Source organism: Corvus hawaiiensis, chromosome 8 (assembly GCF_020740725.1).
Source record: "Corvus hawaiiensis isolate bCorHaw1 chromosome 8, bCorHaw1.pri.cur, whole genome shotgun sequence".
In the NCBI taxonomy this organism is placed as follows: domain Eukaryota; kingdom Metazoa; phylum Chordata; class Aves; order Passeriformes; family Corvidae; genus Corvus; species Corvus hawaiiensis.
The window spans coordinates 17,803,030-17,828,128 of NC_063220.1; the positions used below are offsets into that span (position 1 = coordinate 17,803,030).

The 25,099-nt window shown below is 46.9% G+C and overlaps 1 protein-coding gene and 1 long non-coding RNA gene across 5 annotated transcripts; one reads left to right on the forward strand and one right to left on the reverse strand.

Moving 5' to 3' along the window:
- The first annotated feature begins 2,003 nt into the window (after window positions 1-2,003).
- CXCL12 (C-X-C motif chemokine ligand 12) lies at window positions 2,004-20,083 on the forward strand. 4 transcript variants are annotated; one of them, XM_048311082.1, is made up of 5 exons: window positions 2,004-2,155; window positions 7,288-7,405; window positions 10,790-10,876; window positions 14,466-14,563; window positions 16,323-20,083. In XM_048311082.1, exons 1-5 carry the CDS (start codon window positions 2,095-2,097, stop codon window positions 16,352-16,354), a joined length of 396 nt encoding a protein of 131 aa, XP_048167039.1. In that variant the 5' UTR covers window positions 2,004-2,094; the 3' UTR covers window positions 16,355-20,083. The 4 variants fall into 4 exon arrangements, with proteins under 4 accessions (XP_048167039.1, XP_048167041.1, XP_048167040.1 ...); XM_048311084.1 differs by lacking the exon at window positions 14,466-14,563 and having other exon boundaries at window positions 2,009-2,155; XM_048311083.1 differs by lacking the exons at window positions 14,466-14,563; window positions 16,323-20,083 and adding an exon at window positions 12,419-13,137 and having other exon boundaries at window positions 2,009-2,155.
- A 655-nt stretch (window positions 20,084-20,738) lies between these two features.
- On the reverse strand, window positions 20,739-23,997 carry LOC125329319. The gene is made up of 2 exons (XR_007205123.1): window positions 23,669-23,997; window positions 20,739-22,670 (listed from the first exon to the last, which is right to left on the reverse strand). It is a non-coding gene; the product is annotated as an uncharacterized LOC125329319 (long non-coding RNA).
- Window positions 23,998-25,099: the final 1,102 nt, after the last annotated feature.

A 25,099-nucleotide genomic window follows, 5' to 3' on the forward strand; every position in this document is an offset into this window, starting at 1 on the left:
GCAGAGGGATGGTGCCGGGTGCGGTGTCCCGGTTCCCCTGTCCCCTTCTCCTGGGAGACTTGATCTCCCGTGCAGAGGCGGCTGTGGCGGAGGGGAGGACAGACGAGGCGCAGGGGGACCGAGGCATCCTCCTGCCTTGTTGCTGGTGCGCTCAGCTATCCCGAGGTGCGGAGGGAGCCCTTTCATCTGCGTGCTGGGACTCTTCGACTCAGCTCTGAAAGTCTGCCCAGACGTTTCCTAGGACCCAACTAGTTTTCACCTTCAGTTACAACACGCCTGCATGTCTCGGGATGCCGAGGGGGAGACTGCTGCAAAGATTTGGCTCTGATTTCATTCCACATTTATCCAGTCTCTTTGATTAGATCCTTGAGATGTTTCTCTCTGGGGCAATAGCAAGAGCAAAGACACGCTATTGCTTTAAGTATTATTACTCTAAGTAATTGCGACTCTAAGTGTGGTGTGGACATAACAGTGTCTCAGCTAAGTGCAGTGCGGGTGTCCTCGTGTGCCAGTGGGAACAGTGGTGGGACAGCAGCACTCCTAGCAGTGTTTGCAATTACGATAAGGTTCTTCTATCCCTGCAGAGTGTCACAGCTGTGACAGCAGCAGTAGCCAGGCTCACAGCACTGGTTACAGTTATTGGTACTTTCAGTGCATCAGGTTTGTACACTACTGTGCTACCTCACCTAAAATAAAGGAGGGGATCTGGGAGCAAGATCAGCCTAAACAGATTCAGTGCTGTTTGGTAAGAAGGGACTAAGAAATACAAATAACTAGATTTAGGGAGTTGGATGTGTGTCTGTGTCAGGTAGGGATCCTGTTCATCACTGAGCATCACTGCAAGCATTTTCCCTGGCCTTTAGAAACCATCTTCTCTCAGTGAAACAGCCACAGTTTAGCACAGATGCAGTGTTTGAACTCCTGTGTCCAACTTCGTGGGCTGTAGCTGAGAGAATTAGCAGTTACCCAGGGTACAAAACAACCATCCTGGTGCTCTTGGTGTCATCGTGAACCTGTCCTTTATACAGCTCCACACCAGGATTAGCTGCACCCACTCGACCCCACACTGGCCCAGCCGAAAGTGCCTGTTTTAAATGCAGGCGAGGAGTCCAAATTCCATCAAAGCTTAGATGTTTATTTAAAGTTTTTAATGGCAACAAACAGGGCCCGGTGGGCTTGGTCTGCAGACAGTGAGGACATGCTCGAGTCAGTTACACTTGACAATTCTGTAATAGCTGAGGGCAGGTGACACTCCTGAGCCTCCGGGCTCTGCAGGGCTACCAGGGCTTTCAGCCGAGGTGCCAGGGAGCCCAGTGGCATCTGCAATACAAAGGAGGTGGAATGTTGGCAGCAAATGTGCTACTGGGTTCGTTTAATACAGGGAAGAGGTGGCGTTTAGGGCCAAACACGCAGAGGCGAAAACTGAAAGCCTCTCTCTCTTCTCTCTCTCTCTGCCTTTTCTCCCCTTAAACGCCCACATAAACTTCTGGGAAGATGCTTCGTATGAGGCGCTGTACCCGATGACCAGGGTGCCAGTGTGAATCTAGATTCGCACCCACGAGAGTGAGGGGGAAGTTTTCTTCTCTCCCGGGTGTGAGCACTTAAGGGATGCGTCCCCCACCGCTATTCCGGTTCCAGCAGCTCTGGTTCAGGAGCAGCGGGGCCAGGGTGCCCAGAAGGGCCCGGGGCTGGCACAGTTTGGTGAGGAAACAACTTTCTTGCTCCAGCTTGGGGCCTGATGGGGTGATGGTGATGCCGGTCCCTGCCGCAGCCCCGAGCCGCCGGTCCCCCAGGGGGCTCGGAGCGCGGAGCTGTGGGGGCAGGCGCTGTGCCTGGGGGGAAGCTGCCGGGCTGACGGAGCGGAGCGAGGAGCCCTCGCTTTTTTGGTTCCTTTCCAACCATTTTTAGCAGAGGAAGGATGTAATAACATGCCACGGGCAATAAATCACAGTCTAGCTACTCCCCCTGGCTCTCCTCCCCCCGCCCCTGGCCCCTCTATAGCGGGAGGGGCGGAGGGGCCGCCAGCAGAGCGCCGCGGCCGCCGGGACGAGCAGAGCAGCGCAGCGCCTGCCCGCGTCCTCCAGCCGCCCCAGCATGGACCTCCGCGCCCTGGCGCTGCTCGCCTTCGCCCTGGCCGTCATCTCCCTCTCGGAGGGTAAGTGAGCTGCGGGGCCGCGCCGCTCGCACCGCTCCTGCCGGGAGCCCGGCCGGGAGCGATGGTCCCGCGGAAATCCCCGCTCTTTCCCCCTCGCCTCGCAGCTACACCGCTCTCCCGGCTCGGGCTCCGGCCGCCGCTCAGATGCGTCAGGCGAGCCCGAGCGATGGCTGTGCTGAGCTGGAAGTAGGCAGGCTCCCATTCCTCCCTCTCCTCCATCTCTGCCTGGCTTTTTTCAAAAAGCTGGCCAAAGCGGTCCTCGCTGCCAAACTCGCCCCAGATTGAAGTCGTCTGGGGGAAGACTTTCAACAGCGCTCGGTCTGCAGAGAGGTGGTTTGGCTGCAAAATATGCATATCGACTTTCCCTCTAACAAAAAAACCCCAACTCTAAAAGTTAGAAGAAATTAGAAACAGGCGGTTGTTCGGTTCCTCTTCTGTCCTCTGTCGTGATTTATCTTTCCTCAATCAGGGCAGAGCTGAGCCAAAGCGGTCACTAGGCAGGAATTTACCGCACCCCCGGCGCGGTGCACGGGGAGGTTTCGGGGGCGCAGGGGGCTGCCGTGCCGGGAGGTCTGGGGGATGCGGGCTGGCGGCGTTGGCCGCGCAGTCACTGCAGCATCGTCTCACAGCCCGTCCGCCCCACGCCGGTCCCCGCCTTCCCGCGTGTCGCCCCCGGAGCTCGCTAGCAGCGACAGCTGCCAGGCTTGCTTTGCCAGCTGCGCTCTGTGAAAGCCTCCGCGTTTGGACAGCCCCGGAGACCGCGGCAACCCGCGCTTCTTGCCCCGCATCCCGCGGGGAGCCCGGGGCTCCGGGGAGTGTGCACAGCGCGGGGCAGCCACCCTCCCCACGCCTGGCGGGGCGACGTTCTGTCCACAGCCTCTGGGCATCCTCCGGACGCTCCTCTTGCAGCTGTCTTCTCACCTGGCAGAGACTTGCCACCTCCCGTCCCCTCATCGAAACCACTCTGGCTGGGTAAAGGGCGCCTTTTCAAACCTCCGCTCCCGTCCTATTCTCCCATTCAGGAGAACGAAACTTGGGTGTTCTCCACCAGGGAGGCAGAGGATGCCTTCCAGTGCCCTCCTTGTTTAGCCTGAGAGAGTTAATTTTTCCCGAAAATTTCCCGATGCCTTTCCGCGTAACAACCCTGTCCCGTTGGAACACGGAGCCGGCACTGCCCTGGAGAGACTCCAACGCCCCGGGCAGGTGGCTCCGGCCCCCGCCGCGTTCTCCGTATCCACCACCTCGGGGGCTGCGAGCTGGGAAGCGAGAGCGGCAGGTAGCGAAGACAAACCCGGGGCACCACGGGTGGCAGTGCCAGCTCCGGTCCCTGGCCGCCACCATCACCAGCTTCCGAGCGGCTGGGGCTGCCGGTGCCTGGGTAGCTGAGCGGGCTTCCCTCGTCTCTGCAGGCGAGTGCAGGTCTGGAGGCGCGGGAGGAAGGGACCGGGGCTCAGGGGTTCTCCTCCCCCTTACCACCCTCTGGCAGCACTTTGCTCAGGGCTGGGAGGCTGGCAGGACTGCCCGGCTGCAGCTCGGTTCACCCCCAGCGCGGCTGCTCTCCTTTGCTGGCAGCAAAGGTGTCTTACGCCTGGATAAGCCTGTGGGGACCTGGCTACCTGAGGAAGGAAACGGCTCACAAGGGCTGGAGAGAAACTAGTATAAGGAAAGTGACTCCACCGTCTTGCGGTGTAAAGATGGAGTTTTTTGCCTACTTTGCATGTCATGTAGTGCTCTCAGCCCTGATCCAGATGAGGGCTCGCAGAGCTACCTTGTACTGGGGAGCAGGTGAGCTCTGAATTCTTCTTAGTCACCTGGTAAAGCTGTGTCTGTCTATCCCAGCCTTGCTTTCCAGGGAAATGGAGCTGTTCTACAGTTAAAAAAGTTATCAACCATCTCCTGATAATGACAAATGCACCCTAGGCTGAGCAGAAGTAAAATGATGCTTCTATCAAGTGTTTTGTCCGTCCATGTCCAGTCTGGTTGCCTGGATATCGCTTCCCTCTCCGTTCAAGCATCCAGAGCTTCCTAGTCCTCGCAGTAAGTTACTGCTGATAACTTTGCAGCAGAACTGGCAACTCACTTCTTCCCTTAGTGTCCAGTGTGGGTGTAGAGAAGCAGATCCCTGTGGGATGAAATAGGTATTGTCCAACACTGACAAGTGGCCACTCTGTGACAGCATTTTGTGTGTGCTTTGCCTCTAGAGAGAATTCATCAGCAAAAGTGGGTGTTCAGAGCCAACAAAACTCAGTTTGAGTTAGAAAATGATAAAACTATTTATTGTTAAAAACACTTCAAAACACAAAACCCCCAAACCTTCAAACTCTTCTAGACAAGTCCAAAAGAGATGTTCTCTTTTTGTCTAAGTAAAATTAGGTTGAAGGAATGATATAGAGATGTCATTATCATCAAATTAGCATCTGGCTCTTCTGTAACTTTTGTCTCTATTCATCACCAAATGTGTCAGACAGATAAAGGTCTCAAAAGCTTCATGTACCATCAGTTATGTTTTCATGTGATAAGGTAATTAACAGACAATACTAATTTGCCACACTGAGAGAATGGCTTCAGGTTGTGCTCAGTGTTTTTTAGATGTCTGAGAACTCGCAGTACAAATTGGTAGGTTAGTTAACCAGCTCTAATGTACATGCAACAGTATGTTTCAAATTTTGAAATGAGATAAGGAATGTGTTTGTCAGCCTCAGAGCAAGACCAGAAATGTTCTCTTCCTAAATTATGGCCTTCAAACGACCCCTTCCCTCTCCTACTTTTGGAAGATAGGGGCTCATGTGTTGGAAGATGCCACATGTACTAGTTTTCCCTGGTTTTCAGCCTTGTTGAGAGCACGGTGAAACAAGGGGCAGCGGCAGGAGTTACTGATTCCCTGTTGGTGATACAGAGAGCTGACCCAGTCGGTGCCTGTGCTGCTGCTCGCTGGTGCTCAGTGCCTGCTCCTGATCACCAAGCAATGATCACCAGGCACACAGAAATACCGAAGGGATTCTTGTGCTGGGAGGGGATTTGTCATTCCACCTTACCTTGGTGTGACAGAACACTGAGTACTGGAGCTTCCCCTCTTCCTTGCTGTGCCAGATGCCTTTTCTTGGGCAAGAAACAACTTTGGGACTTACACACAGGTTTAGTCATGGTTAAACTTTCTCTGTTCCTGATTTCAAGTGGTATCGGATTGAAAATCCCACCTCGAATCTGAGAGAGGACAGGGTTGCATTATCAAATCATGGATCTGAACAGTTCATCTCTTGCATGTTGTTTAAGTTAAAGCTGGCTTAAACTTGGTTGAGACAAGCTTGCAGAGACACTATCACTGCAGCTGTGCTGAGTGGTGTTGTATGACTGCATTCAGTTTCAGCCTCCCTTTCCAATACAAACTCACAGATGTGTAGCTATCAGACACAGATTTGCGGTGGGAGATCGTAGCGCCTTCCTCACTCCTTTCCACATTAGCACTATCCAGGCTACTCCATGTTCTTGAGGCTCACCCTGTAGCTCTCCTTCCTCCTCCCCCAGCAGATTATTTGTTACCTCATAGGTGGAATCACTGTTTGGACTGCTACAAAGCTGATAGAAATGTCCTTCAATTTTGTTAACTTATAGTCCAGATTCTGGTGTGAATCAGGAGAAGGTCTACTCCCACTGATTAATTCCTCTCCTGTGGGGTCTGATTCTGGCTGATCTCTTGGTAGAGACACCGGAAAAAAGGGGGCTTCCCTCCTCAGGACAGGACAATTTCACCCTGTTGTCTGTGGTTATATGTGCTAGAGACAGGCATCAATAAATGTGCAATATATGTAGATCAGCTGTACTTGAAAACCTGTCTTTCTCACCTTCCTAGACAGCTGTTTAGGAATTCCAAGCCCTTCCCTGCTCTTTAGCTCCCCATATGCCTTTAAAGGGAACTGGTTTTGGATGCTGCAAGTATTCCTGTGTGGCTAAACAAGCAGGATGGAAGATTGCCATGTGGGATCTCAAGCCCTGTCAGATATAGATCTGACCATCTACAGCATGAGCCAGATTTTAGGGGTTGGGTGTATGAATTTAATTCCTCCCAGAGGCTGAAAACTGTTCCACTGGGAAATTCTTTAAAATTTTAGGCATCTCTTGGACTTCCAGGCAAAGCTTCTGTGTTTGTTCTTTATTGCGCATGGAACTTTCAAACTTACAGTCCTTACTTACAAACTACAGACCTTACTTACGTGCACTTGATTGCCAGTAATTAAGCAGTCCCATAGAGAAATCGGGTAGCAGAGGCTGTGGTGGGCGCCAGGCTTTTCTCAGCCCTGCATGCATATGCATGGCAGATTTTTAGCCTAGGGGGTTAAACTTAATTCTGTCCCTTGTGATGCCAGTGACAGAACTCTCATCCAGTCTGATGGCCCCTGAATAGTGTATTGAGGACGCTCTGGATGATGACTGTCTCCTCGATTGCCTTACTTACCCTCAGGCTGGAAATTCAAAAGACTCCAAGTGTCTTATGTGAAACCGCCGGGATCTCGCATCTCTGAGCCGCACCTTCTTGTGCGGGGACCTCTGCTGGGAGTCAGGGCTGGCTGCGGTGGGGAAAGGTCAGCTGGGCCCTGGGAATGCCTGCAAAACCAGAGCTTTTCTGTAGCCACTAAGTCCCCTGTGAAAAGCATGCACCTGAGCTGAGCCGTTTTGATCTGAACTCTCTGGAATTCATCGCTTTCTTCTGGCTACCTTCTAATTTGGCCTCGGGTCAAAATCATTTGACTAGAACAACACCGAGGACAAGTGCCCCCTCTTTTGGCCTTTATCTTGTCTAATTACCAGGAGCATCCCTGCACAATGGAACGGCTCCTTATTCTAATCTCTTCGATTTTACTTATCTCCATTTTCTCTCCCTCTTCTTTTGTCTTCCAAAATCCCACGCACCCTGGTTGAAAGGCTGGGCACTGAGCTGAAGGGATTGTGCTCTGAGCTGTGGGCAAATGCTCTCCCAAAGCTACAGCTTTTCTGCTGCATTTTTATTTTTTCACCTGCATATTTGGAGGGAGTTTCTTTCTGTGAGCCCTGATGCTGTGAGCCCTGATCGGTGGATCTGTGCTGCTGACCGGGAGCAAGAGGTAACATGTCCTTTCCCTCCCTTTGTCCCGCAGAAAAACCCGTCAGCCTGACTTACCGATGTCCCTGTCGATTCTACGAGAGCAACGTGGCAAGAGCCAATATTAAGCACCTCAAAATCCTCTCCACACCCAACTGCTCACTTCAGATTGTGTAAGTCTCTTGCTCTTTTCAGTTGGGTGCAAATCTCGGGTGTCAAAAAGAAGGGTCACAGAGCTGATGCTTGCTCTAGTGGTTGAATTTCAGCCTGTCTCATGCCATCACCCTCAATTCATCTCTTCACCCCATTTGTCAGGTACAGCTGGACCCTGCTTTACCCCGCATAAAGGAGCCCAGCTGGTTGTTTCCCGGCTGTGTTCTCTGTGGTCTCCCTGTTACTGTGTGACCCCATGTCCTGTTCCCCCGTGTGTATGTGAGCAGGAATGTCAGACAGGCTGTCCATTGCCTTGGATGTGGAGCTTCACACCTTGGGATAAAACTTTACAGCGGTTTGAGTCTCCTAATGGGTCACTTCTCCACAGAGTGGAGCTAAACAAGCAGAAGGAAATCCTGTATTTCATGTATCCTCCACAGGAGGTACAAACCCTAAACACATGATGGCCTAATCTAGGGACGCTTACTAGGCAGGGACTGACTCAATAAATCACAGCAGAGCAGAAAGATGGGTTCCCAATGGAAAATAACTTCTTTAGTTTTGCTGGAAAAGCAACCCTGATTTTCAGGAAACATTGGGATTTTGTTTGTCTTTGTAGATTCACATGTCTATGTTTTAGGCAGGCCTTTTTTGTTCACTTCTTCATGGGTGACCCACTCCCTCCTCTCCCAAAATTCAAAATCTTCTGAAGAAAGAAAATAGCATTAATCTTTTCATTGCAAGGGAGCCTTACTGCTCTCAGCTTCCCTTAGCCTCTTTAAGAGGGTGTCAGGGACTAGATTTGGTTTCTGTGCAGCAATCCCATTGGTAGTTTTCTCTTTGACCCATATATTGAGCCCTTCCTCTTGCAACTCAAATGCTGTAAAAATCACTTTTTTGTCATCCAAAACATTTTTGCACTCAGAAAACCGATGTGGCTTCGTGAGATTGCTCAGGAATGTACGCGAGTGTGTATCCATTCATGAACCAGTTTTTATTCATACTTTTTTTTTTCTCTTTTAAACCACTCTGTGTGGATCATACGCTTTTTATCATGTGCTTCTTCCTTAGGATTTGGAGGAGGACAGTGAGAAAAATGTAAGCTGCAGCTGAGAAATTATTTCCTTTCAAAAAAATGGCAAAACCAGCTGTGACTAACTCCAGTCTCTACCTATAAACAATTTTGGCAGCAAGCATCCAAAATGCAATAGTGCATGGATTTGTGCTCTGGGACTGTCGGTGGATGTCATAAGGGTCCCAGCGCTAAGGCTTTTTAGAGCATTTGGAATTTTCTGGAGTAGTTTCAAGTAAATGACAGCATTTAAGATAGGATGGAGTATATATTTATCTCTTAATTAACATAGGATTATAGTAATTAGAGATAAATTAGAGCATGAAATGCAGGAACAGAAACAACTCATGTTCTTTCCCATTCCTGACCCAAATGTGTTTGTCTGTGGTACACAGAACATACGAACCTACAGTTCACCCTCTTTTTGTTACTTTGAAAAGCAGGGTACTTAAAAACATCCCTCCAAATACCCTTGAAACAGCACAAGTTCAGACTAGGTCTTTATTGGAACAGAAGGTGAAATCAATCAAAACTAACACATGAATTTCTCATCTTGAATCATTTTAAGCATTAAACAGTGAAGGTGTAAATAAATTAAAAGCTGCCATTTTCAGGAATAGAGAATGTAAGTGAAACATATAATTGCTAGAAGATATTTTGTGGATTTTGTTTCTTGGGGTTTTTTTGTGCAAGTACATTTTCCTTTTTGGTTAAGGGAAGTTGTACCTGGAAAAAAGCATAAGAGCAGGCTTTTGTCTTTCATTCTATTGGAAATCATCTCTCCAAATCCAGTGAGCTCCTCTGTCAACATCTACTTCTACAAAGCCCACACGAAATTCCTTGCTTTTCAGTACAGGGAAATGAGCATTTTTAGCAAGTAGACACATTAACCAGTCCAGGTTAAACACTCCATACAACTGCCTGTGTCTCTTCCATGACTGCACAAGGAGCAGGGGCTGACAGGCTCAGAAATAAATGTCTGAAAAAATCAGTGTCTCAGTATTAGGTGAGAGGTAATATTAGGTGAGAGGAATTGTATTGAATGTGGCTGGAGACTGGTTACGTGTGCTTTTGCTTCTGTACCCTGTGAGGTCAGCTCAAGAACTCCCAGACACTGCTAACATCAGCAAATCCATTCTTACACTCTGTTGGTATCACTTAGCTGGAAATGCTCCAGCTTGGCACTGCTGTAAGGGAAATATGAATTAGGCCCATTCATCTCTTTACTGGCGCAGGGGTTGCAAGACGGATCCTTGATGTGTTTATGTTACAACTGTGTTGTTGCATAACTTCAGAGCAAGGAGCCTTTTTGACCTGTTATTTCTTACGCCATCATTTTATGTTCTGCAGATTTCATTTTATAAAGTGAGGAACATTATGGCTTCCATCCAGCAAATGTTTAAACAAGTACTGAACTTATTTGTATGGGCACTTCCATGAAATTGCTGTTCTCTGCACTTTCCCAAGGCAGGCAGGCTGTTTAGAGGGAAATTTTGGAGCAACTGGGGCAGAGGCAGGGTGCTGCAGGGAATGTGGGAGATAACAGCTCTCAAGAGGTCCTGAGATCCCTGGAGGGTGAGACCTGATGATGAAAAGCTATTTGTCTTGCTTCTGAATGAAAGATTCGGATAGCCCAAGTGTCAAATTCATGGGGAATTCAAATTAGCTCAACAGTTTGGTGTGGGAAGTGCAGCTTGGACATCCAGGAGAAACCCCTCAGGAGGTTTCGGCCTTTGTTTTCAATGCTGAGTGAATAAAGGAGGGGAAACTTGCCTCAGGCACTATGGCACTTTCAGTTGTCTTCCTCCCTGCAACCTGTTAATGCAGTCTTGTATAAAACAAAAAGCTAACAAGTGACCACAGCCTTGCTTTCGGAACATCCGGACATCTGAGGGGTGTTGTCCTCAAAACATGTGAAACTTCTCTTTTGGGTTGAATATAAAAGCTGTTCTTAATCAATTCCTTGCAAAAATTACTTATATTTACCATATCAGTATTTCCAAATGAAGTTTTTCTGTTGTTGGCATCAACAACATTAACTCCTTAACAGTCCAGATGTGAATTGGAAGTCTTAGATTCAAATTCTGTGTCTGTTCCACTCTCACACGATTCCCAGCACAGACCACAAGAGCCTGTCAAAGGAGACAGATGGCTTCCAAACCAGGGATATTTCTAATAGGTGACTCAAGGATGGGAAAAATAATCCATCCTGATCATGGGTTAACCGAGAGCAGCACTGGCACCCAAGGAGAATAAGGCACAGGGGCGGGGGGTGGGTGTGGGATGAGGAGTATTGCACACCAGACTCACTCTGACTTTTCTCCTTTGGCAGTGCAAGGCTCAAGAGCAACAGCAAGCAAGTGTGCATTGATCCCAAGTTAAAGTGGATCCAGGAGTATCTGGAGAAAGCTTTAAACAAGTAAGGCAAGAGACAAATGGACTTAACAGCTAACATCCTGGCTTATTAAAGGGTAGAACATTAAGGGCTGGCTTTTACCATGTGGACAAAGTACTTGTGGAATCAGATATTGTTTCAAAGAAGGGTTTGGAGTTGACCTAATTTGTATTGAAACAACAGTTTCTAATATATCCTAGATGTTAAACTAAGAATTTTGCCAGGGATTGAGGCAAAATTTATGCTAATGAGTATGGTCTGGGGTCCCGAACTCATCCTCTTTTGAAAAAACAGCTGTTCTCCCAAGGAAAATACTTCCTTTGTGCCCCCCCTTTCCCAAACAAAACTACAATTACTTCAGAATCTATACCATTCCGGTGTCCTTGGAGCCCCTTCTCCATGTTACACTGGGTGTCTGCTTGCACAGGCAGCTGAGGCCTAGGGATTCTTGGTGCTAAAAATTGTTTCTCTGCTGCCCAGTGTGGAATGCTGTTAATGTCGGCCAAGGCGCAATGTGCTACCATGAATAAGCCTTTCCCACAAGACCAGGGGAAAACCAGCCCACCTTGGCAAATTCGGACTTTCTTAATCTATTTTTATTCCCCATGTCTACTTTGAGGTGGACTCAGCCCATCTTTGTCCAATTTTATGCTAAAAAGAGCAGCACAGAGCACAATTTTGTGCTGAACTGCAGGGGAGGGCTCCAGCCTTCCAGCACAGAAGATGGTACATACCAAATGATGTACAAAGCATTCCCTTGCTTGCCCAGAGCCCTGGGCTGCGGTTGATCCAGCAGCAGCATTTTGGCCAGCAAGCCTACCTGTGCACTCAGTATCCCTGCCACCCTTGCCATCACATTCCCACCCCACAGTAACTGCACTGTAACCCTGCTGAACCTTGTCCCTCCTGCATCTGTAGGGTGAAGGCAGGGCTGGAATCCAATCATTTGCAGAAACAGTGTGTTATTGGGGAAGGTATGGCCTCAGGGCAGATGGGAGGCACAGGTACCTGAATGCTCTCCACTGTGTGCTTTGTAAATGTGTCTGCCAAACAAGAGGTAGAGTTAAAAACAAAAAAAAATTTCTTTACTCCCCTGTGTTTTTACAATAAACAAGGGGAAAAATGCCACCAGAAGTAGAGAGATTCCTCCACATGTCCCTTTTGGGGACTGCACTGGGGCCAGGAGTGAGAAGGAAGAGGGAAGGAAGCCAGTTAACAAAGTCAATGTGATTCCAGCCCTGACAGCTCTTCCCATCTCATCTGATGCTCAGTGCCTTCTTTGCTGCCAGCACTCAGCCCTTTTGTCCTTTGGACAAATTCTCTGCAGAGGTAATCCAGGTTAATGCTGCCAGAATGGCTTTGGGTTTAGGCACCACTGAACCTAAGAGCAGGATGTGGCCCATGCTGACTATCCTAGGGATCTGAGCTGCTTTATTTTACAATTTGGAAAAATCCTCAAGGTCCTGCTTAAGTTTCTGTTTGTTATCATCCCCAAACTGAAACTCAGGAAGCATTTTACAAATCTGCAAGGTTGGGCAAACGTGATTATGTGCCTATCTGACTTAGGGGAGCAACTCAGCTGGAACATGTTCTGCTCTCACTTCCACTAGTGAAGATCTGAGACCAGCTCTACTGAAACCAGTGAGTCTGCCTGATCTCCAGCCAGATTCTGGGTTTTGTTACCAAATGCTACTACAGAAGCAATTCTGCCAATTTGGTGGATTCATCCTGGTTTACACTGGGTAACAAGAGAGAATTTGGTCCTAGCTCTATGAAATAAGATGACAGCATCTATCTCCATCCCCTAATCCTGTAATCATGGCATTGTGTTCATTTTCCAACTAGTAATGCTAGCACCAGTGGCATTTTCATGCTCCACAGACAGTCAGGGCTCTGTCTGTAGCATTTTCACCAGGCATGTTTTTGATATATTTTAGTGCACAGCTTTGACTTCTTCAATGAAATGTACTTTGGAATATATTTATAGCGCATCAAACAATTCCTATATTTGAATTGGAGCCATATGAATGTTGGTAGTTTAAAACACCGATATCCCTCTAAACTACTAACAGCTTGTAAAATGAATCTATATAGATCTATAAATGTTAATGTAGCTATCAGTTTCAATCAGCCATATATTATATTTTTTCACTTGTACCGAAATTGTATGAAATGTGACATTACCCTATATGCACTAGCAATAAAATGGCTAATTGTTTCATGTTATGAAAACCCAATTGTACATGGGAATTTATTTTTCTGGAATAAAATCAATACGTTTTGTAGAAAGGGCTCTTGTAATTGCTTAAGTAGAATCCAAACTGTGAAGACATCTTAATCTATACCAGTACTTCAATATGAGAATATCTTTAGTGTCATAATCTGCAGATAAGGGCAAGGAAAACTTCCTAGAATAGTAGTCCAATACAGTTAATTATGAAACCAGAAATGCTTTTTCTAGGGAATTATTTTGCTCACTAATTCTGCTTAGCATTTATTATTGCTTTGTATTCATCACATCTCCATGTAATACACACATGAGACATCAGTAAAACACATTCAGGCTGACAGGAATCCAAATTCCTTAACTGGCTTTAAAAATCTTTGTGCAGCTGCTGTGGCCAACATCATTCAATATTCATCCATTTTATAGACATGGGGCAAATCAGTCCTTTCTTGAAATAGCTAACAAATCCTTTACCACTTCCACGCAATCCCAGTCATCATTTATGGTACATTGACTCCCTCTTCCTCCTGCCTTTGTACAAGGATATGCAAAATCAGGCCTCTACAGAGTTAACACAGCCCATTTTCCCTGCTGTCATGTTAATATAGTTCCACTTCAGAACTTCCCTTGCTTCAAGATCCCGGAGTCCAATAAGCTCAGTGGCTACTGCAGACACACAGGAGAGAGCCGATGGATCTGGAGAAGATAACAAAGTCACATGGGAAAAATCTTCCTTAAGCCAGCTGGGAGAAAGGAAAAGAAACTCTGAATGTGTAGGGGCTGGCTGTGTTGGTAGCCAAGCCCTGCTGCGGCCTTCCAAGCCCTGGTGTGGCAGCTCTTCCTAATTTCTCACCTAATTTGTAAATGAGGGTTGAAGTACAAGATACCAGAACAGCAACCTCCCAGTACTCCACCAAGCACGTGCTGGGTGAAGGCCCCACACGAAGGGGGACAATGTGGGTGATTACAGCCTTGTTTTAAGGCACCAAATGCCCACAAATCCCCTCGGAGTAGCCACTGGTTCTTGCTGATGTCAGCAGGAATGCTGGGTGGGAAGCCAGAAATGCAGCCCTCCTCTCCTTCCGCTATACCTCAGAGGGAATTCTTTGGATGGTGAGGCTCCTGGCTGAGAAGTTATGGAAGGCATTTGGGGAGGCTTTGGTATTTTGGATAAAAGGGTTGTTCTGGCCTCAGAGTTTGCCAATATTCTTCCACCAGGACACCTTGACTTGTCTAGCATTCCTCTCAGGCAGAGGTTATATGACAGGGGGTGCTACATTTGCACCCTGCCAGCAAGATATGAAGGGACCATAGGATAAATGTGAATAAGGCCTTTGTATATGGATAATTTATGGCAGTCTTTTTTGTATTTTTCTTTTAATTTAGACCACGTCATCGCACTCATAAAAAAAAGCAACAGAAGAAACGGGGCCCACTCTGCCCTTCCCGTGCAACACCACTAAAGTCTCCAGGGAGAAAGAATGGTAGGAGGCATTAGTTTCTGAGCTGGGATACCTCAGGTTCAAGTCCCTGCTCTTCCACTGACCACCTTATGGGACCTTGGGCAAATATATTAGCCTATCCAGATCTCCATTTCCCTCCATATTTGTTGAGGATAATATCTCTACCCTTCCTTCAAAGGTGTATTATATAGATGTAACTCTTAAAATGGGGGGAAAGTTTAGCTACAACAGATGTGGGAAAATGGACACAGAAAGAGGCCAAAAGAAGCAAAGTCGAAAACAGGGTGAAGGTTTGGGAGCCCTATATATTTTAGCTCCAATATCAAACTGACAGAGTTAAACTATAACAGCTGTGAATTTGCCACTGGTGTTTTTTAATGAGAAATGCAGCACCGCGTGGTGACAACGTGATGTGGTGCATGGGTGACTGATTGATGCTTTTCCTATGGGAGATGCTAGGCAACTCCCAGGGAATGGTGTTATATATGCCAATGCCCTGCATGTCCCATGTTTATTCCTCACCAGGGTGGTTTGTCTTGCCTTTCTGCACCAAAAGAAATAGGGTTACTGCTGTGGGATATTGGAAAAGATATCTTCAGAGGAAAAACTTTCCTCGTGGTTTAGTCATCCTCTTTGTGCCTAGATGAGTTTTCTGAGTTTTCTGAGACTGCCTTTACTGGGAGTCACAGTCTCTGGCTGTGGTCACAGAGCCTTAGCTGTCCAGTAGGCATTGAAAGGGGTGTTTGACAAGATGTGCTGAGACATCAATTTTTGAATACCTGGTGTTTACCCTCTGACGTTTGTAACTCAGCCTTAGTGACCTCTGGGCTGTAAAAGGTGATCAGCCTGGAGCCAGGAGTAAGGGTCGCTTCAGACAAAACCTGGAGGCCACCAGCACAAACTGGTTCCTTGTTCTGAGTGAACCAGACACACGAGACACTTGCACTTTGCTGTGATGCCTAACCCACACTCTCCTGGGTACCATGCTCACACTGAGCATGGGAGACTCCATTTGTCTGCACCCCACCTGAGCTCCTACCTTGGCCCTTCAGGCCTCACACGCTCACTGTGCAGCGCCTGCCTGCCCTGCCTGTCACCCCACCTTCTCTGGGCAGCTGGTCACCACTACTCTGATGTGCTCCCCAGCTGCTCACAGCAGGTCAGGTCCCAGGGCAGGGGGGCTCGTGGGTGGCTCCTGGCTGGCAGCACACTGGCTGTCTCTGCTTTGCAGCCACCCCACAGTGGAAGCCGAACAAGAGCAGAGCATGGGCTGCCCTCTACATTCCTCCATCCTCACGGAGACCTTGCATTCTCTGGAGCTGCAGTCCATGATCTCCATCAGAGCTGTGGGGTAGGGGCAGGTAGAGGAGGCATTCCCAGTGCCACTTGCTCCGCTACTGGGGCTGCTCACAAATGATTTATCTCACCTCTCCCTGCTGTATTTTTTGCTGAGTTTCTTTGCCCACCAATAATTCTCTGCTCTGGCTTTCAAGTCCAGAATAAGCTTTCTAGCCAACCTTCCTCCTATATTAGTTCTGAACACCTTACTAACTGTGATAAGCACAACCTGCCCAAAATAACACCCATTGCTGGGTTTGCCCTGCTGGGTCCCAGTAGCTCCTTGTGGAGAACTTCTCCCAGAATGTTCAGCAGTTACTGGTTGGAGGGGCTGCCTTTGGGTTAGTCCAGACACAGATTTGCTGTTTGACTAGGCCTGATATCAAAGCTTTTGCAACTGAAATAAACTTTAATAGTGTTTCACTTTCTTCTTCATCAACAGGAGGTTCAAGATGTAAGAGGCAAGCATTGTAAGCCGTCTACAGGATTTCTTACTGTAGGACCCAGAGAGCAGATAACCAGTATTAGGGAATGAATACATTTCACTGCTAACATGCAGCACAAAAGCAACGCTTCACGCATTTCCAAAGGTTTTTTTCTTGGTTATTTTTGGTGGGGTTTTATTTTTGTTTGGTTTTTTTTCCCCTTGCACAAATTGGCTTGCTTTCACAGTGCTATTTTTATATAGTAAGATGTAACTATTTGAGAAAAATACGAATTTATACAGGTTGGTTTATTACCTAGCACTGGGGGCAGATACCAATTTAAACTAACCCTGTTATTATATAATATTTTATTTCCTTTGTTGTGTAGAGGTCCTGTTTATTTAACTTTCTTTTGGTTCATGCAAGTCTCCTGGAGTTTTAAACCTAGAAGGACATGAACTGTACAGTGCAATGATGTTGTGTAAGTAGTGGTGGAGCTCCTTGTCTCCAGAAGTCATAGAGGCCAAGAACATAGGAAAGCTAAAAAGCATCAGACTGATGAAAGTGGACAACATTAGCCTGAGTGGCATTTACAGATATTTTGGATGAGCGACTAAACTCAGGGCTACAGGGCTAAAGCCCTTTTCTGAAGATCAGAAACCTTGCTGACATCTGTGAGCAGCTGGATCAATGCACATCTGGTGTTGTGAGGTGCTAATACTCAGTTTGTAGTAGTTGTGTGTGTTAGGAGCCACAGCACTGTTCTGATGTCATCTGGCATTTCCTATGTTCCTGTGTTTCTGATGACAAATCTAGCAAAAAAAGGAATGGGCTATTAAAGCCCTAACCACACAGTCGTGTTGCAAGTTGCTGGAGGAGTCAGATACGCTGCCATGCACCAGGGATCTCTTCCCACCCCTCCACAGGAGGTGACTTCAGCTTGCCTGGCTGGCTTTGCACTGAAGTAGGCTGAGATTCATTCACCCTTCACCAACGATGCTGTAGCTTGGCTACTGAACAGTCACACCTGCCTGTGGGCAGTCACATCCCTGATTGCCCTGGAGATACCTGAAGAAGATGTCTGGCCATATCTTGGTGAAAAGAGATGCCTGGGGCAAGAGAGGGTCTGTGCAGTTTGTGGAAGGAGAGGTGTTTCTCGAGTATGGAAATGAAGGCCGACATTCACAGTTCACCAGTGGTCATGGCCCTGTTAGCTGTGAGCAGGATAGCCTCTGGAATTCCCTTTGCAAACCACAGCCTGGGACAGGCACCACTCCTTGCACCGATCCCCTCTCTAAGCCAGAAGTTTCTTTCTCCCGATTCCTTGCTGTATACACAATATCTGCTGTATGGTATGGAAAGACACCTGCAGCACTGCAAGAATCATGTCATGCTGTGCACTGAGATCTGGGGGGAAGCACATTTGTGCCGCACAATGCTTGTGTTTGTGTGTATCTGTGTTTGTATTGTAAACAAAATAATGTTGTAAGATTGTCTTTTTTGAGCTGGTTGCTTCAAAGGAATCTTTCCTCTTCCCTGCAGCCTGTGTCAGGAACACTGAGAGGGGTGTTTCACACTACTTTTTGTGGTAGGCTTCTTTAGTGCCAAAGAGGCACTTTGGCTATCCAGGGACTACATTATTTCCATGTGGATTCAGGTAAAAATCTTCTAAGTATTTTCCTCTCTGCCAAACAGGGCTATTGCAGAGAGTCCTTCAGCTGGGACCACATCACCTCATTTGCTTTAAAGCAGAAACAAACTGCTGTGCCTAAAATATTTGTGTTTGTGATTTTGACATTCCTTGTCTTGTTATCATTACCTGCCTGGTGCTTTAAGTATACTGTGTCTCTGCTTTAAAAGGTCTGGTACCACTGTACTTCATGAGAATTGGAGTTTTGATTTAAAATTAGTAGGATCAGATCCTCTCCTGAAAGGGTAAAGAAAGAAAGAAAGAAATTTTATGAGGAAAACAGTATCTCCTATCTTCCCTGGATTGTATTTTATATCCTAGGGTCCATCCCCTGTGCCACACATGCACCTGCATTTGCCAGTGGTTTGCCAGAGGTGGGCATGTGGGTGTCCAAGCCAAGAATTACTGCAGAAAAAGTCACCCAGGAAAGTGCGTTCTTCACACATAATTGGTATCAAAGGACAGCCTGAGCTCTGATTGATTCCCATTGCAGTAAATGCAGAAATAAATAATCCTCTGATTTTGATTCAGCAGCATACCTGGCTCGTGATGCTAGGGGCCATGGCCATTTTGTTTCCAGGGGAAACATTGGCATTCTGGTGAGAAGGTGGGGTGAGTAAATGTGACTGCACAGCCTTGCCAGTGCTCTGGGACAGTCCTCCTTAACAGGGAGTGCATCTGGGGTCAGCACCAGCAGGGACAGGTCCCTGGGAACATGCCAACCCCACATTACAGCCTGAGCAAACACTGCTGTGACAGGCACTGAGATGGGCAGTGCTGGAGCACCCCGGCCAAGCCACTCAGGGCATGGGGCTCCTCTCAGGGGCCAGCACTGTGATCCTCCCTCACCTGGGTAAGGTTGAGCACAGCATGAATGCAGAGGTGGCACAGATGTGGCCAGAGACTTAAGTGAGAACCTGATAAAAGCTTTCTCTTGCTTTGGACCAAAATTCAACCTTGAGTGGGAAGCTTTGCTGTTTGCCTGACATTATTTGCATGATGCACTGGGGAGTGCAGCCACGGCCTTTGCACCAGAGAAACTGGTCACTGGGCTGCCCCAGTGCACCACATGTTGTTTGTCCCGTTCATGGCACGACCAGAGCAGGCTGGGAAGCAGCACTGGCAGCATCTCACTTGGGGACAGCACTTGGTTTTCCCTGCTGCCTTTAACTGTTGACCAAAGACAGAGTGAGGGAAAGGAAGTTTGAGAAGATGGGAGTGAAGTAGGGACCACATGTGAAGAGGAGGGAAAAGAGAACACTGAACCATGCTGAAAAAGCAGCTTCCATAAATGTGAAATCATCACGTGGGTATTTTCAAAGTGCAGCTGTCAAATCCCAAGGTTGGATTATTTTTTAAGAGTAGATGGTATTTATTGCTGTGTCAATTTCTATTTATACTAGCTTTATACTTTTATGTATGAATATCTTATATGAATTCTGCCTGAGGAAGAATGAAGGGTGATTTGATGTGTTTTTGATTAAGGTGTTTGAAAAAAGGTGACTGTTTATTTTGCAATGAAAGCTTTTTTCAAAGTTAAGTATACACATTTTATTGAAAATGCAGTTCCTATAGAAGTTTTTGTTGTTTTTCTTTTATTAGCCTCTAGAAGGTCCTTCTTTTCTCTGGAAAATTCTTTTGAGTGATGTGATTTATAGAAGTCAAGGTTTTTTGTGAACTCATCACCTAAAATCTGATTATTTTTTCTTTATCAACATCCCACCAAGATAATCCTTGTCTGAAAACATGAAACTTTGGTGGCCACAGAGAAGAAAACATGTATCATGATGAAAGGACTGCATGAACCTCCCATCTTCCATTCCTTAAGAACTCTGTGTTGTCAAAATGTGGTAAATACTGTACTTTATATTTTTATTAAGTAAAAAGAAGTATCTTCCCAAATAATGTGAAAAGGGTTTTGTAATTGTGTTCCTGTAAGGCAGCTTTTATGGAGGAGTTATATTATGCTTTTGAAATTACTCCTTTCATAGAAAATTTTGAAAATAAACACTTTTATATTGTTGTAATTTCTCACATAAATGTGTATGCACTTAAAATTTTCTTAATAAAAATGTCTGTCTGAATAAAGTTTTTTGCTTGCTTCTGTTATTTTTTTTCTCCTCACAAATGAACAGCTACAATCTCCACTCAGAAACAACATTCAGATGTAGTTTGTGTCCAGTTTCAAGGATGCCTCCATATAGCCCCAATGCTCAGACTGTCTGCAGGGAACCCGAGGTAAAGGGCCCTTGGGTCTGGCAGGGAGCAGCAGCAGCCTAACAGATTGAAATGTGCCATCTTAAAAAGGAGACCCTTAGCCATTTCCTCCAAAAACAGAAACCCAAACTCTATTTTTTTTTTTACTTTTTTTCCCCAAACTTTTCTCTTGCAGCAGTTTGGCTTCAGTGGAACTGAGAGCTGTGAGCTGGTTTTGTTCCAGCAGCACGGAACATCTGTGCTGAGGAGGAGATGAAGGTTTCTCTGAAAAGCATGGGGGGTAACAGGGCATGGATTTGACAGAAGAGCAGATGTGACCAACACTGTCCTTGGGGCTGCTTTTCTCAGGGCACAGCAGGGTCAATCTTCAGGTTGGCAGTTTTGAGATGAAAAAAAATTTAGGGGCTTGTAGAACTGACCTGAGAACCTGCAAGTATAACCCTATTCAAGACTCTTGCTAGTAAGTATTTCTTGGCCAAACTGATGCAAGGCAAAAGGCATGCAAAAAAAAAGGGAAAAAGGAAACTCAGATGACTGACAACTCCTTTTCAAATCCATCAATTATTTACTAAGAGATTTATGAAAAACTAGCAGGTAACTGTGAGTGCAGATGGTCAGTGAGAGATTGCCAGGCCACTGCTAAATGCATTGGAAGTAATTAGCTACAAAACTACACATTAATATTAAGCATAGGCCCCATGTTCTGTGGAGCACTTTGCTGTGCCTTTCATCAGGTCTTTTCTCTCAAATGTGAAAGTTTTGGTTCTTACTTGCTCAGCAAAGCATCACAGCAATGTATCTGTGAACTGCCTCGGAACTGGAGGTGAGCCCACCTTATTAGCACATCTGGCTCTCTTCACTGGCAGCTTTCCAATATTAGCAAGCTGAAGGAAATCAGCTGCATTAGTGGCCTCAGCCACCCTGACACTGATTATGGACTGGATTGATTAGGTCCTGGCATGGAGTAGGTCAGAGGACAGCATGGTAAATGCCTCTGTTTCCTAGGACCAGCTGGGGATGTTACCACTGAGGATGTTACTTTGGATGCTACACGAGAAGGGTCACTCCTAGCTTCTAGTGAGCCCTGTTTTATAAAGCTACTTACTCTCAAATTGTCCTAAGAGTCTTTCAGACAAAATAAATATGTAGCTTTGAGACTAGCAAAGACAAAATGAAAAAACAAAACCCCCAAAGTCTAGAAGCTGAAGCCAGAGAAATTCAAACTGAAAACAGATTTTTAAGTGTGGAATTGATTAGCCTTTGGAACACATTCCCCAAGAGAGGGGGAAGAAAAGCCCTGATCCTTCCTATGCCTTCCTAGCAGGGCTGAAGGCTGTTGTGGTGTTAGCCATACGTACCTTGCTGGGCTCTCAGGGGACATGGAGTGAAGATCTCTTGCCTCTGTTACCAGTAGGGTCACACATGATGAGCTAAAGATCCCTCTGGCCTCAGAAATCCATATTCAGAAAACCCCAGTTCCAGGGGAGCATTCCTCATCCTGTTATTAATAACACCTGCATATCATCAGCCATCCCAGCTCCTTGGACCAAGGCTGAGGATGACTCCTACTATTACACAGGAGACAGATTTGGGGTGAAAGGTTTCTATTTCTGGTCACGGAGGTTGTCCTCCAGCTGCAGGGGCAGAGGCATGGCAGTGAGAAAAGTCTGCAGCCCTGTCCTGGGTCCATGCACCCCCCCGACTTTGGGAGGAGAGGTTTGCTCACATAGGTGCCCTCTGGATCACACTGCTCACAGTGGTGATCTTTCTTGTAGGAATTCCCTGAGTTTCTTTCACTGTCCTTTTTCTTACCCTTTCACTCTTATTTGTCCTTTGTTCTCTTCTCTGGCTCTTCTGGGGGCCTTCTCTTTCCTCTCAACCCCAGTTTTCCCAGCTGAAGGGACAAATCTTGGTGATCTAAAGCCATTCTCAGCACCTTCCTCCTGCTTTCTCATCACTGTTGGTGCTCCCTGGCTAGGCTCAGCCATCCATTTCTAGTCTCTGAAACAGGTGGAAGGACATTTCCCTTTTGTCCTTTGCAGTCACTGTATCAGAGCAGGATCCAGGGTCCTTTTGGAAAGGAGATGCACGACTGCTGCTGCAAAGCTGTTTGTCTTTTATGCTCTTGGGCTCATTCCCAACTATGAAGTCTGATCTGTCTTCCTTGCCTGCACCAGCAACACCCTTTGGCTCATCAGCAGGTCCTCAGCTCACATGGCTCCCAGCTCGTCCTTCCGCAGCCAGCTGTTCCTCACAGTAGCTGCCAAGGAAAAGTGGTGACCTGTGTCTCTGCCTTCCCACTGCCAGCACACAGAGAGCCAAACCTGGACACACAGGCTTTGTGAGCTGGCAGAACCAACGTACTGCTTTAGGCTTTCAGCAGACCCCACTCAGACCACCATGGCTGGAACAGAAGGTGAAGTCTAGCCCAGTCTGATGAGAGGTGGAAGAGCACAGCCTAAGAACAGGAGGACAGAGGATTAAAATGCTGCTGTAGCTCACCGAAACCTCCAACATGTGTGTGATTCTTCCACCCCAAAGATCCGCAATCAATTCCAGCTGCCTAGCGTGCTGCGTGATTTATTGCCGTGCCTGCGAGATTTTGGCTGGGGTGAAGCATGTTTGTACGTTGCCTATAAAACAGCAAATCTGAAGAAAGGACTCTCTGGATGTGGTTCAGAGTGTGTAACAAAACCCAGATCGCCAAGTCCTTCCACACAGTACCACAGCAACACATACAGCCAATACAAGTTTAATATCTAGCACACTCTATCTGTTTTGCCTCTGAGCACCAGAGAGAGAGACTTAAAACACTGCAGACTGTGCTATTCCTATGCAAAGGGTAGACTACTTAAGGGAGCAAATGCCAAGCCCCATTACATAGCCTAGTGCATCTTTTCTAAATTACAGCCTTTCCACAGGGCAGAGCACTAGCGAAATGGTTCTGCCCAAAATATGTGGAAAAGGAAAAAAAGGAGAGGAAATATTTCTTTCATTCAAAATATAAATACTGTGAATGCAAATCGGAATCCAGCTCTCTATGCCAGATCTACTGCCACAAAAGCAGTTGGATAACTACCATTCATGCTAAGTGTCCATACTCAAAATTAGGGTGCTCAGTAACTTCCAGTGCTTTCTGCAGCCTGGTTGTTCCAACGATTATCCTACTGGCATTATCACCTGCTAAGCAGCCTACCCCAACTCAGTTACTGAGGGATTTGCACCATCCTCCCCACCCCCTGAGACCTCCAGAGCAGACATCTGGTCTTGCTAAGAATGGGGGAGGGAGATTCCAGAGGCATTTCCAGAATACATATGTTGTACAAGCCTGCACATCCCTACCCTTGCATCTCATCTCCCAGTCTGATTTTATTTCAGTGTATCATTATTTTAATTCAGACAAGGTCCTATTATGCAGGAGTTGCACAAACACAGAAGGATAAAGATGGTCCCTACCTGATAGATTTCATGGTCGAAGATCTGCTCTGCCAGGCTCTTATCATGCATACACGTTGCAAGGAATGCAAGTCTCTATCTCTTCGTTGGGTGTTGGAGAAGCATCACACCAGACATGGGATGGCTTGTCAAGCAAGTAAAGAACTACAGATCATCTAATTTCACATTCGCCTCTTTCAACATACACAAGATTTGATGAAAAGAAAGTTTTTCAGTTCCTTGGAGGGCTGGAGTACTGTAAAAAGATAATGAAGAAGTGACAAGGAGAAGCAAAGCTTCCCAGTCATTCAGTTACTGGAGATAAAGCCTGGAGAGGGATGCTCTGCAGGCAGGAGATGAGTAGGTCTGAGCTGCGCAACTCACTCCCCACAGTCCCCACGTGCCTTGCTCCCATGTGTGTCTTAGCAGCACTCACCCCGTGTATCACTGCTTTGGGCACCCAGCCATCCTGGCTCCTCCCCTCCTCTCCTTTCTCTTGCCCTCCCTCCTTCCTCATTTCTAACTACTTTAAGATTTCTCTTTCCTGCTGCCATGTTATTTGTTGCTGACTTTGGACATTCTTTATGGCCTTTCATCAGGCTTCCCATCGCTCACACACTCTGCGTTCGTTTGGCCTGCTCTGCCTTTTGTCTCTGCAAAAACAAAAGCTTTATCTGTTGCCCAGAGACCATGGTGACTTCAGGGCTTTCCGAGTGCCAGCACCTAATTGCAAACAAATGGAAGTCCCCAGTTGCCTTGCCAGCAATACTGTGTCTTGGGTGGGAAGGCCTGATCCTGCTCACTCTGCACTGTGGGACTGCTGAAAGGCTCATGATTTACAGCAGTGTATCTCACATTGCCATCTGGCCTTCAGCAATCTAGCTGGCTTGAGAGAGAAGGCATACAAGTCACATGATGCTTGTGACATGAATATCTCTCATGTCTGGTTTTCCTTAATGTCAATGTATAAAGGGGAGTTGACTGCAATGAACAACCTGGGTACTCCTCAGAAAATCCTCACAGAGCACAGAAGTAAATGGCAAGACATTTCCACTCCATTTCTGCCTCTCTTTGAAACCCACAAAGGGATCATCCCTCCGTGATGTGGACTGCCAAAGAGAGGCACGTGGAGCAGGGCACTGGGCTGGAAGCGTGTGGCTCCCATGCTGTGCCCAGGCATGTGCTGCCCAGTGCCCAGAGCTGCCTCAAAACTGGATTTTCATCCAGAAGAAAGAGGGAGAGATTCCCAATAGTCTCACATTTTTTGTATTCCAAAGCAGGACAGAAGTCTGAATGTCATGTTTTCTAGTGGAATGGACAGTTTGGAAAGGATTCTCTCAGGAAATGACAAAGTAAGTTGTTCTGCTCAAATCGACAGAGAGTTGGCTTTGCCTACATGTCACAGTGACTGATAGGAGTTGGAGTTCCAGCAATCCACCCACCCCTGGCTTT